General features: G+C 46.1%; 1 protein-coding gene across 1 annotated transcript in view; it reads right to left on the minus strand.

The window, feature by feature from the left end:
• Positions 1 to 14427, minus strand: part of GPA33 (glycoprotein A33 (transmembrane)) — a 39567-nt gene extending 25140 nt beyond the window's left edge. Inside the window, exon 1 of the mRNA XM_011933381.1 lies at positions 14072 to 14427. Within this exon, the coding sequence (XP_011788771.1) occupies positions 14072 to 14162 (91 nt within the window). The 5' untranslated portion in view covers positions 14163 to 14427. The remainder of the gene's footprint in view (positions 1 to 14071) is intronic.
• Between the last annotated feature and the right edge of the window lie 936 nt (positions 14428 to 15363).

Here is a 15363-nt window from a genome sequence, read left to right on the forward strand (position 1 = left end):
CTGAGCAACTGGAAGAATGGAATTGTCATTTACTGAAATGACAGGGAAGGAAGAAGTTTCAGGGGGCAGATCAGGAGTTTGTTTGAGGACTTGCAAAGTTTGAGATGCTCCTTAGGCACCCTGGTGGAGGTGGCAGTGAGGCAATTATGTGAGTCTGGAGTGCCACAGAGGCACGTAATGGAGATACAACTTTGGGAGTCACCAGCTCTCCATCATTTAAGGTCAGGGGATGTTGAGGATCACCAAGGAAGTGCATGAAGATAGGAAAGACATGTGGGACTGAACCCTGGGACACTCCTGTGCTTCATGATGGAGGAAATTAGGAGGAATCAGTAAGGGAGAAGTAGGAAAATCTGGCTAGGGAGATAGGAAGAGAACCAAGAGCAGAAAAAGTTTCTTGAAAGCAAAGGAGATCAGCTACTCAAATGCTGCTGACATGTTCAACCAGGGAGCTGAGGGCAGAGAGATGGTCACTGGATGTGGCCACACGGAGGTGACCTTGGCATGAGTGGATGCAGTGGAGTGGTGGGGATAGAGTCTGAAAGGAGTGAGTTCAAGAGCTGATGGGACAAGAGGAAGCAGACAGTGTTTGCTGGAAAGCGGAGAGAGCAGGGGGACTGTAGCAGCTAAAGGAGGCTATAGGGTCAAGAGGAGTTTATGCCCTTTTTTCCAAAATATGTGTATGATGATTTTAAAAATATATTTACACTGTTTGTTGATGATCAGAATGAGCCAAGAGACAATGGGGACAGAAATGATGTCCTTGTAGGGCAAATGGGGCTGGGGGTATGGTGCTATGGGAGGACAGACCTTAGAAGGGATCCCAGGCTGCTGTCCACCCACTGTAACAGGATGTGGCTAAAGATGCAAGTGGGCTGGTAGATTTGGTGGCAGAAGGATGAGCAAGTTCTTTCTGAGTGTTCCCATGATGATGGTACAGCATAAAGAAGGCAAATATCCTGCTGAAGACCCCCCCAGCTGGAAGACTCCACTATCCAGTCAAATTCTAACTGGATTAACACACTTCTCTTTCAAAATGCAAATCGCTCCTGGGGAACAGTGAAGCATTTGGGTTGTTCATACTTCAGTATGCAGTATTTCATAAGGTGAAAGTCAGCCACCCTCCCGGAATGTGCACTGTGCAGTGAGGGCCATGTGAGCTCCTGGGGTGAGTTTATATGTCAGGTATTATTGGATATTGGGAGTGAGAGAGACAGGAAGATGTCAAAAGACAGGTTACCCCTCTGGCATTTGCATATTTTCCTCATGGTGACGCCAGTGCCAGAAGCCCCTGAAAATTCATTCAAATGCTGGCTTCCTGAGTCACTGATGTTGTTCCAGAAGGTGATTCCAAAGTGGCCAGGACTTATCAAATGACCCTCCATGTGACTGGTGGTCTTTCCACCCACTTCATCTATCAGAAAACAGTCGCTGGCCGGGCACAGTGGCTGGTGCCTGTAATCCCAGCACTTTGCGAGGCTGAGGTAGATGGATAACCTGAGGTCAGGAGTTCAAGACCAGGCTGGCCAACATGGTAAAACCCTGCCTCTACTAAAAATACAAAAAAGTAGCTGACTGTGGTGGTGCACGCCTGTAGTCCCAGCTACTCAGGAGGCTGACGCAGGAGAATCGCTTGAACCTGGGAGGTGGAGGCTGCAGTGAGCTGAGATTGCACCACTGCACTCCAACCTGGGTGACAGAGCAAGACTCCATTTCCAAAAAAAAAAAAAAAGAAAGAAAGAAAAGAAAAGAAAACACATTTGTCATCATTACTAACAAGTCACCCTTCATCAAAAGGTTATTTGCTTGAATGGAGCCCTCTATTGCCATCTGCCCAGCTCCCAGCTCTAGCAGACAGCCCATCTAGATATCATTCCTCATGTGCCTGGTGTAGTCATGGTAACTGCCACCTATCTTTACCTCACCTCTCCTGTCCTTGCCTGGACCAGGGCATTTTCCCTGGAGCTTTGTCCTCAGGGTGACCACTCTCAAGCCTCTCCATGACCTTTACACTGATTCTGTTCTTGTCTATCACCCTGGCCACAGACTACACATTAAGGGACTTCTGCCACTGGCAGAACCTAAATGGCCCATGCACCGTTGGTCCCCCAAACTCAAGCACATTCTATCTGATAGTAACAATTCTCACTTTTGAATCAAAGAGAACCAACCCACTAAGTCATTCCTTTAGACAATGGAGTGTCTAATTACCTGCTCACTCAAGATTAAAGGGATGTTAAGTCAACCACCAATGGATGAAAAATGAGTCACTCTATTGAGTGTTCTCAATTACTGTTAATCTCATGTTATATTAATTACATCTCAATGGTACAAGCACCTTACAGGTATTTTACAGATAGTCTCTCATTTATTTTCATACTCTATTTAATGATAGACATTTGTATTTTCCCTATTTTACTGGTGACATAATTGAGGTTCCAGAAGGTTAAACCCTTTGCTCTATCTAGATGCGACAGCTAGCAAATGGCAGAGCTGCTGGCAAGTCCTCAGATAGAGGCAGCCCTAGTGAGGGTATAGGGCTGCTGCTCAACAGTCAGGGAAAAGTGCTAATTGTTGCCTGCAGGGACCGGGGGATGGTGTTTTCCTTGGCTGTCAGCAGAATCTATTTCCTATTTTGTTCCTTGACCACATCACACCCCTCAATCTTGTCACAGAAACTCTTCTGCTTTCTTCAGTCAACCAACAAGTATTTAATATGTGCCTAGCATATAAAACCAGCCCCCTGCTCTACTCAGGGAGATAAGATAGATGCCCACAAAGTCATCTTCTTACCCTGGCAAAGTTAATGGACATAGACTACCTTCACACATACACTTAGATCCTCTTAACCGAATGCTAAGTACAGTATTTGCTCATAAAAGAGAATTCAATGTGACCTTTATGTAGGAAAAGAACTAGGGCTGGCAACTGCATAGAAACAACACCGGCTATTCTCTAGCACCTCACAGTTCTCAGGAGCCTCACATCCTTGTGAGAGGCAAGACTCCGCCAAATGGAATGGCCGAATTGGCTGTATTCAGATTCTCTGAACATCCCCTTCCCAGGAGGGCAATACACTCCCATCAACCACTCCTACCACTTATTCTTTCTGTCTCCCAGCTCTCCCTTTCTTCTGGTTCAGAAACATCCCTTCGATACTTTAATCCCGGAGCGTGTACCGCTCTGTATCGCACAACTTCTCCATGACCATTTCAGGAGGCAGCGTGGCATAGAATTTGAATGCATAGGTTCTAGAATGAGAATGCCTCCGTTGGAACTCTGGTTCCTTTCTTTACTACATGTATAACCACGAGCAGTTTCTTTAAGCTCTCTGTGCCACAGAGTTTTCCTTTGAGAAATGGGTTGTGTGAGAATTAAGTGACATGAAATGGGTACTTTGCTTAGAATAGTTCCTAACTCATAATCAATAAATGATGGTTACTATTACAAATATTTTTCATATTGAGCCACTTCTGCTTCCTTATCTCATACTCGGTTGTGGAGGTGCATCCTTGGTAGAAGTTAATCACAAGAGGCAACACTCTCCATCACCATGGGTGAGCTGTCAAAAAAGAATAGTAATTGCCAATCATTGTAACTAAAGAATAGATCAATTTTAGAGATTATAACAGAGAGTTAAAATCCATTTTATGTTATTAGACCTGTGAAGGAAGAAATAGAAATGAATGAATAAGAACAAGCTCATAATGAAAAAAACCAACCGGGTGTGGTGGCTCACTTCTGTAATCCCAGCACTTTGGGAGGCCAAGGGGGGCGAATCGCCTGAGCTCAGGAATTGGAGACCAGCCTGAGCAACAAGGTGAAACTCCGTCTCTTCTAAACTACAAAAATTAGCCAGGCATGGCAGCGTGCGCCTGTAGTTCTTACTCAGGAGACTGAGGGAGGAGAATTGCTTGAACCCAGGAGGTGGAGGTTGCAGTGAGCCAAGATCATGCCACTGCACTGCAGCCTGGGCGACAGAGCGAGACTCCGTCTCCAAAAAAAGAAATATTGCACAAATATGGAGCACTCTTTCAATGTTATTTGTAAACCTGAGAAGGATCTTAAAAAGCTCATCCCATGCCCTGAGGCACACTTAGATTTTCCATAATTTGAGACGAGAAGTTATTCTGTGTTTAAAAACTTTATGCCAACAGCCATCTTGGGAATCCTTCATAGCTAGCCTTTCCACCCATTCAGTCAATAGCCTCTTGTTCTGACATTACTGGCAATGAAGACATCTGGCTGGACTTTTTAATAATTTCCCATTGTAGGTTTAGAGGCTTCTGATGTTTGCAATCACCAGCTTTTTCACTTTCATCTGGAATAAATCCAGTTTCTTTTACTTCTTTCCACAGGCTTTATGCTTATTAGCACTGCTTCCCTCATTTTCTCTTCTGGGGGTCTTTGCATCCGTACTCAGTGAATGAGACCAAAGCACCAGGTAGGACATCTAAGCTGGGATGAGGAAGTTGAGAAGTGAAGCTCATTTTTAGAGTCTTCCAGCTCCCTCGCTTTCTACTTCCTTGTCTAGGTCGGCATTCAGTATCACGTCTCCATTGCCCAGAGCCCACCCTCCTCCCAGTAGTTGTGGCTCTCCCATCCAGTCACTCCCTTTGCCCTGTGCCTGTCATGCTGTAGACATTTTCTTTCTTCCATCCTCTCTCCTCTACTCTCCTTGTCAAGGCTGAGCTCTTCTGATGGTCAAGAAGAGCATCCATCTGATAAGCTAATTTACTGTAAGGTGTTACTAACTAATAATGTATCAATGTGTTAACCTCCAGGAGTATACAAGTTAGAAGTGCAAGCGCCTTTACTTGCAAGGAAGGAATCATAACAATCTCTTGCGTGATAGCACATGCATTGTCCTAAAGGAGATGCCTCAACCTTCCCAAGAAGAATTGATAACTCTGTCCTTTGCGTCACCTACTACCCATGGCTTCCTGCCTCCTAGTGCTTCTCTCTCGTAAAACTTTATTATACAATACAGCAGCATGGCCAAGAGCACAGATGCTGGAGCCAAATTATCCAGGTTGGCATCCTCTTTCTTACTTTTCCTAACTGTGTAACTTTACACAACTGAATTAACTTCTCTGGGCTTCAGTTTCCTCAACTGTAAAGTGAGCATCATCATATTATCTAACTCCAGGCTGTGAGAGGGTTGAATGACTTCACATAAAGTGCACATCCTTTACCCTGGGACATAAAGGACTCTACGGGCAATCTAGGTTGTCATGTCTCTCTCCTCCACTTCCCTGTGTTTTCTCCATCTTCATATCCCCAGAGCTCAGCAAAGTGCCTAACACGTAAAAGGTCTCAATATGTGCTTTCTGACAGCAAATGAATGAGTTATAGAGAATTTAAGCTTACAGGATGGGTAGGATTTAAAGCCAGAGAAACTTGGTGGAAGAACCTATTCAATGAATTGCTGGAAACTGACCAAAAGTAAAATAAAGGACCAAAGGAGCCCCAAAGATGGGAAGTGGAGTCTGCAAGGTACCCCAGCTGGAAATGGGAGAGGTCATTTCCCCTCCCTAAGGGGGTCGATATGGAGAGCCAGCTTGAGGTCTCAATGATTGCTTGTAAAAAATTAAGGTTTATTAAGAAGATAATAAACGATCTCTTGAGAACTAAATGGAAAGTAATACATTGGAGGATAATGAAATGCTTGATGGAACCAGCGGCTTGAGGCGTACATAGCACATTATGTGAGCCCTTGGGAAACTGGCATTAATGCCTCCACTCAGGAAAATCCATTTGCTCAGAGAAACCACGTTCTTAGGGAGGAGCTTCTGGAGGCCAGAAGGGACCCAGCCAGCCCCAGGACCAAGTACTATGTTCTGGTGTTTAGAAAGTGCTGGTCTCTAGGGAGAAGAAGGCAGTTCGCACACACAAGTTGATTTGTCCTTCCTTTATAGGCAGGGGGAACAACCTGCAGGCTCTCCAACTGGCCCCTGAGACAGGAGAGATTGAGAGGCTGGGAGGGAGGTGGTTTAGGGCTCAATAAATGTTGAACCGTTCATTCAACATGATTCTTTAGGCATCTATAAATTCAGATCAATCCAATAAAATTCTCCTAATATCCTAGTTTAGTGCAAGGCACCGGGAAAATGATCAGAGGTATGTCCACACTCCATCTTGGAAGCCCACCAGGACCACCCCAGCCCTTCCTGCTGGCTAGCTTTCCCAAGCCACTTCGGGCAGATGTGTCCCTGGCACATGTAGTTCTCATGTTGATATGGGCTGTGCATCAGGCTCCTTCACTCAACAGATGGCAGGCTCCTTGGAGCAGGGTCTGAGTCTCAGACTTCTCTTATATCCACCACTCGTCGGCTCGACCCGCAACGTGTCTACACTGAGCTGGGTCCTAATAAGGCCTTGTTGATTGAGTGGTCTGTGGCACAATCTCTGCTCAGGAAGCAGTCAGAGGGTACTGTCAGCCAGCATCCTAATAGAGCCTAATTAAGTGTTAAAGTGCAAGTGTTAAGAGAATGAGGCATGTAGGGGGAGAGGGGAGGAGCTGAGTTAAAACCGGGAAAAGATATTTAACGGGAAGGCTTATCGAGGAGGTAGAACTTGACATAGCTCCCAAGGGATTCAATTCACAGTGCAGGACTGCATATATAAGGGAATAAAGCAGGATGCAAAAGTGTACATACAACAGTGTTCCAATCCCACACAATCACAGACAGAGAGAGAGCGAATATTTCTAGAAGAAAATATACCAAAATACAGTATTAATAACAGTTATCTGTGGCTTCTGAGATCATGGAGCAATCTGAGATTTCTTCTATGTGTACTTTCATTTCCCAAATGCTCTGTAACAAACATACATCCCTCTTTTAACAATAAAGCCAACTAGGAGGTGAAGAAGCAGAGACAGTGAGGGCAGCCTATTTTGTCAGGAGCTCGCCTAACACTGGACGACGAGAAAGCTGAGACCAGAGGAGCACAGAGGATCCTGAGCAGATTTCTTTAGCCCCTCTGGGATTGAAGATGGAGAGACAGGGGTGGGTTTGTAGGTTATAGGGAAGGTGCTCCCAGCAAGGAAGAGACTGAAAGTGCAGGAGACACCAGATGGAGCAAGACCTTAGCCTGGGAGGGGACCTGAGAGGAGGGGAAGGGCCAGGGCACAGGTGGAAAGCCAGCTTTGCTCACAGGAAGTGTCACCTGTTCCCCAAGTGCAGACAGATATGTCGGTGGGCAGGTGCAGGGCGTGAGCTCTAGCCAACGGATAAACATTTTATGCTCCTCTCCCAGTGAACTTTGTGATGGCCCTAATGGGAAGCGTCTGTCTGTCTCCATGTTCTGCCCATGCCCGGTGTTTATGGCATCCCTGACTCAGCAGGGCAGAAAAGGAGGAAACAGCCCAAAGGTTACTGGGTAGGAGAGGAGAGGGAAACACCTTAGGAAGGAGGCGGGTTCCAAGCCTGACGGTTGGTGCCCCAGGCAGAGAGGAGAAAGGGTGATCTGGGAACAGAGACAAGCCCCACAGAGCAAGCAGAGAGAAGACGATGGAGGGCCAAACCTGAGTGCTGCCAACCTGGGGTGGCTTGAGGGGCAACTGAACTTCCCCGCAAGTCCACTCTGTCCTACACCAGCTGTTGAGATACTGAAACTTCCATCATTGACAGAAGGCACAGAAGCTCCTGCTAAAATGCAGGTGATGTCTGAGAGGCAGGGAAGACACACTAAGTGACTTTCTCTAAGTCACCTTAACCTGTGGATTAATCCATCTCCCTAACTAGCTAACGCCTCTTATCTATCAAACCCAGGAAAGGAAAGTGAGGCAGGACCATTCTGAGAGAAGCAAGTGAGATTAGGAACGTGGAGCTTGGAGACAAGCAGGGGCAGCCTGGAGGAGGAAGAAAAGCAGGAAAGGCAGGATAGGAAATGGTGAAGCCAGCCAGCCTGTTGCCAGGGGAGGTTCAGAAGGGTCGGCACTCATTCCTTAACACCTATCCAGCAAACGGCTGCTGGGAGCCTGTGTCCTGGGCACTATGCCAGACTCTGGGAATACAACGTGGGGCAGTGACAGATGCAGTTCCTGCTCTCACACGTTCACTGTTCCAGGGAAGTCAGAGGGTAATAAATAAATAATCATAGAAAGAAATATAAAACCACCGTAGTAACAAGTGTCATGCATCTGATGGGAGGATATAACAGAGAGGGTACCCTGAGGAAGGGCCTTTTGAGCTGAGATTGAAACATAAGCAGGAGTGAATCATGAGAAAATAGGAGAAGAGGTGTGAGGGAAGGGCATCGTGCAGAGGTCAGGGGGTGGCAGAAGGCGAGGCATGTTTCAGAAAGTAACACAAGCCAGTGTGTAGCTATGGCACCAGGGAGGTTTCTTGGGGGTATATGATTCCCCATATGATATCCTTTAGCCTCCCACTGTCAATCCAAGTAAACTTGTCCAAATACAGGACAAATAAAAATAGCTTCCTTGTCTCATCCAAGTAGTTGAGGACAAATCCTGCTATGCGCCCTTTCAGCAAGATTTCCTGCCCCCATCAAGACCCTCCTACAAGCAACTCAAATCACACCATACACGGCCAGTGCAGCCAGAAATGTGGGCTGGGCCTGGCCCTTATCTGAGTCTTTATCCTAATAGTCATGGGAAGTTACGGAAGGGCTTTAAGCAGAGGTAGTGACATGGTCATGATTTTATTTTACAAGATCATTCTGGCTCCAGGGTGGAGAGCAGTTAGGAGAAGGGCAAACAGACTCAGGAGGCAAGCGAGGCAGCTGTGGCAGTAGCTTAGGCGAGGCAGTGTAGAGCAGGAGGTGGCAGAGGAAATGGAGAAAAACAGGCAGACTGAAGAAATGCTGGAGAGCTAAAATCATCACACAAAGTGATGATCTGAATTTGTAGGTGGGGGACAAAGAGATCAAGGGTGATGTGGCGCTTTTAAAATGTAAAATGTGGTACCCAAATTCTTTTAAACTGTTCTCATGAAAAGGTGTTCTTATTCTCTCCCTTGAGTTGGGTTCTGTGACTGCTTCTCAACAGAATATGGCAGAAGCGATGCTGGGTCAGTTTCTGGGCTTTGCCTTAAGAAACCAGCAGCTTTAACTTCTTGTCTCTTTAGATGTTTACTCTTGAAATCCAGCCATCACATTATGAGGAGGTACAAGCTCGTCTGTGGAGAGGCCCCTGGAGAGAGGAACTAGACTATATACCAGTTTGTTAGCCAGTGAGTGCATCATCTTGGAAGTGGGTCTTCCAATGCTGGTTAAGCCAACCCAGCTGATACTGCATAAAGCAAAGACAAGCTGTCCCTGCCAAGCACCACCCAAATTGCTAATTTAAGAGCAAAATAAATGATTACTATTATTTTAAGTCACTAAATGTTGGAGTGATTTATTACACAGCAATAGAAAATGTAACAGATAACTGCTAGGTTTCTGGTTTTCCTTCCCGAATAGACAGTTTGTCATTTATTGAGAGAGGTTTGGGGACCCAGGTTTGGGGACAAAGATCATGAGTTTTGTTTTCAGTTTGAGAGTTCACAGTGTTCCGCAAATCTCGGTTGAGAAGTCATGTGGGCTGTTGGACTTGTGAGACAATAGCTCAGGAGAGATGTTGAGTTTGAAGACAGAAATTTATAAGTCAGCTGGGAATGGGTGGCAACTAAAGCTTCGGAAGTGGAGGTGGGCGTAGAGTGAGAATAGGAGAGCCTGGGGGACTCTGACATTTCATGGTAGGGCAGAGGAGAATGAGGCTGCTAAGGAAACATGGAAAGATCAAGTCCAGAGATGTAGGAGGAGAACAAGAAGAGGAAGTCTCATGGGAACCAACAGAATAGAGTGTTTCAGGAACGAGGGAGAGATTAGCCAGGTCAAACACTGCCAGGATTACAAGTACATGCTGGGCCAGGCACACTTTCCCCAGGCTTCCTGGTGCCCAGCATCGCAATAGGCAGCATGGTTGTATTACCAAAAAGCCCTGAGAAGGGACTCTGCTGGGCAAAGGCAAGATGAGGATCACACCTGTGCCTATGAACCAATTCTTCCCTACGGCCTTGCTTCTCAGACTCTTGTGGTCCCTGGACCAGGAGTATCATCCGCTGGGAGCTCATTAGAAATGCAGAATCTCAGGTCCTACCCTGGACATACTGAAGCATCTGCATTTTAACAAGATCCTCAGATGACTTGTATGCACACTAATGTGGGAGAACGCATACAATTGAGCCCCCTAAATTGAGGGAATTGGACAGTAACTCAGAGAAGCAGTCAGATGACGCAAAACGGAGCTGAAAGTGACACGCAGTGTATTAGAGGCAACTGTTCACTAAACCGACTTTTCCTCAAGTTCCAATTTGTGTCTCTACACCTAGACTGCACATCAGAATCACCTGGGTAACTTTTCAATAACCAAAGAGAAACCCAGACCCTGCCCCTCTGGATCCTGACTCAGAAGGTATGGGGGAGACTGGGCATCTGTATTTTCACTTTCCAGGTGACTCTGATGGGCAACCAAGGTTGAGAGCCACCAGCCTAAACTATTATTCTTCCTCTTTTGAACACTTACCCCTCTTAAATGGACCATTCATTACATCCTTTCTCCATTGAGGCTGGGACTGAGACTAGAGTAGGACATTTTAATCCTGATTGCATCTCTGACAGGCAGGCACCTTTCCCAGGTTAAAGTTCTCCTGAGTTTTTCTCATTTAACTTAGAAAAACAAGGAAGCTTTCTCTCATTCTAGGAAGGTGGGGTGTGTAAGTAAGTGTGTGTGTGAGAGAGATCGGGTCTTCAAAGGTTTCACTGTCTCTGAGCAGAGCTGTTCAGTGACTTTTTTCTCCTGGAGCTTTCCTCTTTATGTATCCCTTTTCATGCAGCGGTACATTGCAGCACGTCAAATCTTTCATGAAGTCTGGTGGCTGAAAAAAAATCCTGAAAGGGAAGTGCCTTGATTTTGTGCACACATTGGAGCATTTTCTCTAACAGCCTTGTGGAGAGGGCAGCACATGGCAGCTTTTTGGGTGATAATTTAGGATTCATCCACAGTGACCTCTGACTCCCTTTCTTGGCACGTGTCTGCCATCTCAGAGCTCTCAGGTGACTGGTCACCAAAGTCTACTAATTTTCTGTAATTTACATTTCCCCACAGTGATAACAATAACTGCACTCATAACTGGCATTTATTGAGTGGTTATTATGTGTCAGGTACTGTTCTAAGATTTTTACATGTGCAAACTCATTTAGTACCTATAATAGCCCTGTTGGGGCACAGTGTGAATTTTACACCCTCTCCATTTCAGACTAGAAGACTGTGCAAGAAGACTTTAGCAAGGTGAAGTCATTTGCCCATACCATAGTCAGTTAAGAGGCAATGGGGTCAGCCCCATTTGATCCCTTGGGATGGCAGTGGAGTGTCAGGAGGGACGGGTGGAGCATTTCCCAGGCATGGAGGTCTGTTGTGTCACTGACTCTGTTTAGAATTGTCAGCACATGGTAATCATAAAAAGCAGATCAACAGTGGCTCATGCCTGTAATCCCAGCACTTTGGGAGGTAGAGGCAGGCAGATAGCGAGGTCAGGAGTTCAAGACCAGTTTGGCCAGCGTAGTGAAACCCTGTCTCTACTAAAAATACAAAAAATTAGCCACGCATGGTGGTGCAAGCCTGTAATCCCAGCTATTCAGGAGACTGAGGCAGGAGAATTTCTTGATCCTGGGAGGCAGAGGTTGCAGTGAGCTGAGATCACACCACTACTGCACTCCAGCCTGGGCAACAGAGCGAGACTGTCTCACAGGAAAAAAAAAAAAAAAAAGCAGACCAACTCTTATTTGGTTTTACACTCTCTAGTTTAAAAGCACCACCTTACATTTGTGCCCCCTGCATGGGATCCTATGAATACGTTCTGCTTCCTCGAACACCGCTTGAGTCCTGGGACCCGTTCATCAGTGCAGTGCTTCCCTGCCCAGGTCTTAGCAGAATCAATTCCTGGGAAAGGTCAGATGGGAAGAGAAAGAAGAGAAAAGCCCAGTAGGTCCTCTGGAACCCAACTCAAGCTCCACCTCCTCCAGGAAGCCTTTCCTAATGTCCCTGCTCCTACCTGGGTCTCTGCTACCTGCGCAAAGGAGGTGGTGGTGCCCTCTCATGATGCATGGTGGGGAGGACTGCCTGGTTGCTTTTGTTCAACCTTTGAAGGTCTTCCTTGCTCACCTGCAGTGGCAATGGCTATTTCACTATTTGGTAAACTCTGTCTGTATGCCTCGAGCTGACCACCAAGCCTGGCTTTTCCTGTCGCACTGCTTTGGTCCCTTCCTCCTCTTAAAGTAAGATATGGAGGAAGAAACGGTGGTGGGCAAATGATTCTCGGCTGGGCAGGCTGTCGGGGGGTATGGGGCGGAGGTAGAAGACACTCCACCAGTGTGTCTGAAAACATGCCCAAGACTTGTTCTGCTGGGTGCGTTCCCCAGGGGCCACCTGCCTTCTCATAGGAAGAAGCAAAATGTCCTGTTCCAGGCAATTCAGAGTTAAGGCCACTTTTCCCTCCAAGCTGGGTGAGCATTTCGTTTTAAGATCTTTTTGCTAAGCCAAATTTTCTTCTTTTTATTCATGCATGGGTTGCAGCCAGACTACAAGTGTGGGGCTATGTGTTGGGAGTTGGGGTGGCGCAGGCGTGGAGCAGCTTCTGGCTTACCAGGAGAAGATGGGAGAATCACTGGCCTGGTCAGGGAAGGGTGGGTTGTTTCCTTCAGCCTCCCTCCCTCAGGCCCTGAAGCATCCTCCTTGCCTGAATCTGATGGCTGAGATAGGCCCAATTATGACTAATCATTCCAGCCTCCTCACTTCTATGGCGCCTGCACAAACTATGTGCTCAGTAAAGAGTTGTTAGGATAAAGGAATGAGCCAACCAGTCCATCTTGGAGGATGATGAGGGGCTTTCTGCCTTCAGACAGATGGACTTGAGCCAGCCTGAGCTAATGATCTTACTCAGATCTTCCCCCAAACCATGTGATCCAGCCCTTCCCCAGCAGCAGGCTACCCTTCCCTCAAGAGCCCCAATGCCAGGTGTTGAGAGATGAGCGTATCTAGGACCTGGGAGAACCACGATGAGCTGTAGGCCACGTGGCCCTGAGCTTTCCTGTGTATGCTAAAAAGTGAGCTCTAAACCAGTCTCCGGGTTTCCACTTCCCGAGGCTTAGTGCTCCTGAGTTTCCTGTATAGCTCTTCTCCTCCCCATTGCTGCTGGATCCTGGAAGCCCTCAACAGGTTCTGAATTGCAAGGTGATGGCCAAATACACTAAACCAAAGATATTCCTAAACTTTCCCAAACTCTGCATCTCTCAACTTCCCTCTCTCCATTCTATTTCCTTCCGATGCCCAGCAAAATAGTTGGAACCTTAATGCCAAGACTTCCATTCTAAATCTTAGACACTCCATAGGTTCCCACACAACACTGTGCTATTAAGCACTTGATTTGGATTCAACCATATACTCATGAATGTCTGATTTTATTCTGGGAGGTTTCCCACCCAGAGGGAAATGCTCCGAGTCCCAGAGTTTTCAATAACCAGGGTCCCAGAAGGGGCAAGGAGCTCTGGCCTTTGGAAAAGACCCTTCTAGTTTGTTGTTTGTTTTTAGGGTTTGAATCTTCTCTTGCTCTGCGAATGATACTGGATAAGTTGCACTGTCTCTTCTGCCTCAGTTTCCCGTCTTTTTCTCTGATTTTAACACAAACGTTAATATACTAGATAATGAACGTATCTAGATCCACACACCCTGGATTTTCTAGGACAACTTGGATTTCAAATACTTTGTCCTCACTGTCAAATTCTGTGTCTGATCCTATAATCTAATTTGGGATAAGAAAATACGGTCTTGAGAGTACTTTGAATTCTTCATTTCAGCAATAGGCTAGAATGTTATTTACTAATATACAAATAAAAACCATTCTGATTCTGGGCACTGGCCCGGAATGTGTAATTCTGCCCAGCAGGAACACCGCTGTGTTGCTGGAGGCCCTTCCTGGGAAGGCTCTGGGAGAGCCTCTCCCTCAGCCCTAGGTCCCCACGTCTCACCACCCCTGGGCACTGGACAGAAAAGGGGCCTACTCACCTGCACAGAGCATCCACAGCACAGGCCACATCTTCCCCACCATGGTCTTGCTTCTTCTCTGCCCTAAACCTAGCCTGTCACTGGCAGCCATCAGACAGGTCTGAGCTGTCTGGTTAAGGCAGCCTCTGGCCTGGCCCAACTGGAGGTCCCTGCAGTTTTCTCTCTTCCCACCCACCTCTGCCCAGCCTCAGCTAGATTGGCAGGTGACCTGGGGCTGGGCTCATGCATCACCTACTCCAAAGGTCCCAAGAGGAGTCTTCCCTACTTCCGTTGAGTTTCCCTTAAACCAGCCACCTCCCCTGCCTTCTCCCTACTTAGCAGGTGTACAAAGTCCTAGACTGCTCACAAAGGGGTAGGCCTTATAACTGACAGGAAATAAATAATAAAAAGAGAAATGCCATCAGAGGCAGGGTTCCAAGCTAGTAAAAGAAAGGTGTTGCCCATATTTGCTGAAACACTTCAAGACACAATGTGATCTGTTTCTCTACTTCTCTCCTCTTCTACAACCTCCACCCCACAGTGCGCTAGAGATATAGTCATGAAGAAAACAGGAAGTCTCTCCCCTCAGAGTTTATATCCTGACTGGGAAAGTCACAAGTTCATAAGTGAAAGAAGAGATCATCTTGGGGACACGTGACCAACTCGTCTCAGTTTTCCTAGGACTGTCCTGGTTTTCAAACCAAAAGGAACCCCCTCAGTCCCAAGCAAATTGGGATGATGGTCACCCTACTGAAAGAATGATCAGTGGTGTGGGACCATAATTCTCCAGGAGCAGCGGCTGTTGCTGGTTTCTTCCATAGATATTCTAGATATATGATAGAATAGGTACAAATGATAGTGTGCCATATACATTGTTCTGCAATGATTTATTCATTTTTCATTTAATGAAAGGTTTTAGAAAGCTTTTTGTATTGGTATATATAAAACCACCATCATCTTTTTAAAATGGGGATATTTCACTGTATATGAGTGACATGATTTATTTAACCAAACTACTTTTAAGATTTTTTCTTCATCTTTCACAATTATGAAAAGATTGCAACCAATATCTATTATGTGTATGATATTTCATGTGTTGTGATTCTACATGTAAGATAAATTCTTAAAAGTAAAATTGCTGAAATGACTCACTGAAAAGTTATACATATTTGTAATTTTTATAGATATTGCTAAAGTAGCTACCATGAGAATTTTAGAGCCTACATTCCTATTAGCAGCATATGAAGATAACTATCTCCCCACACACTCACTAACACAGCTACCAAATATTTATTACACAGTTATCAAACTTT

This window comes from Colobus angolensis, unplaced genomic scaffold (genome assembly GCF_000951035.1).
Source record: "Colobus angolensis palliatus isolate OR3802 unplaced genomic scaffold, Cang.pa_1.0 Scaffold126, whole genome shotgun sequence".
In the NCBI taxonomy this organism is placed as follows: Eukaryota; Metazoa; Chordata; class Mammalia; order Primates; family Cercopithecidae; genus Colobus; species Colobus angolensis.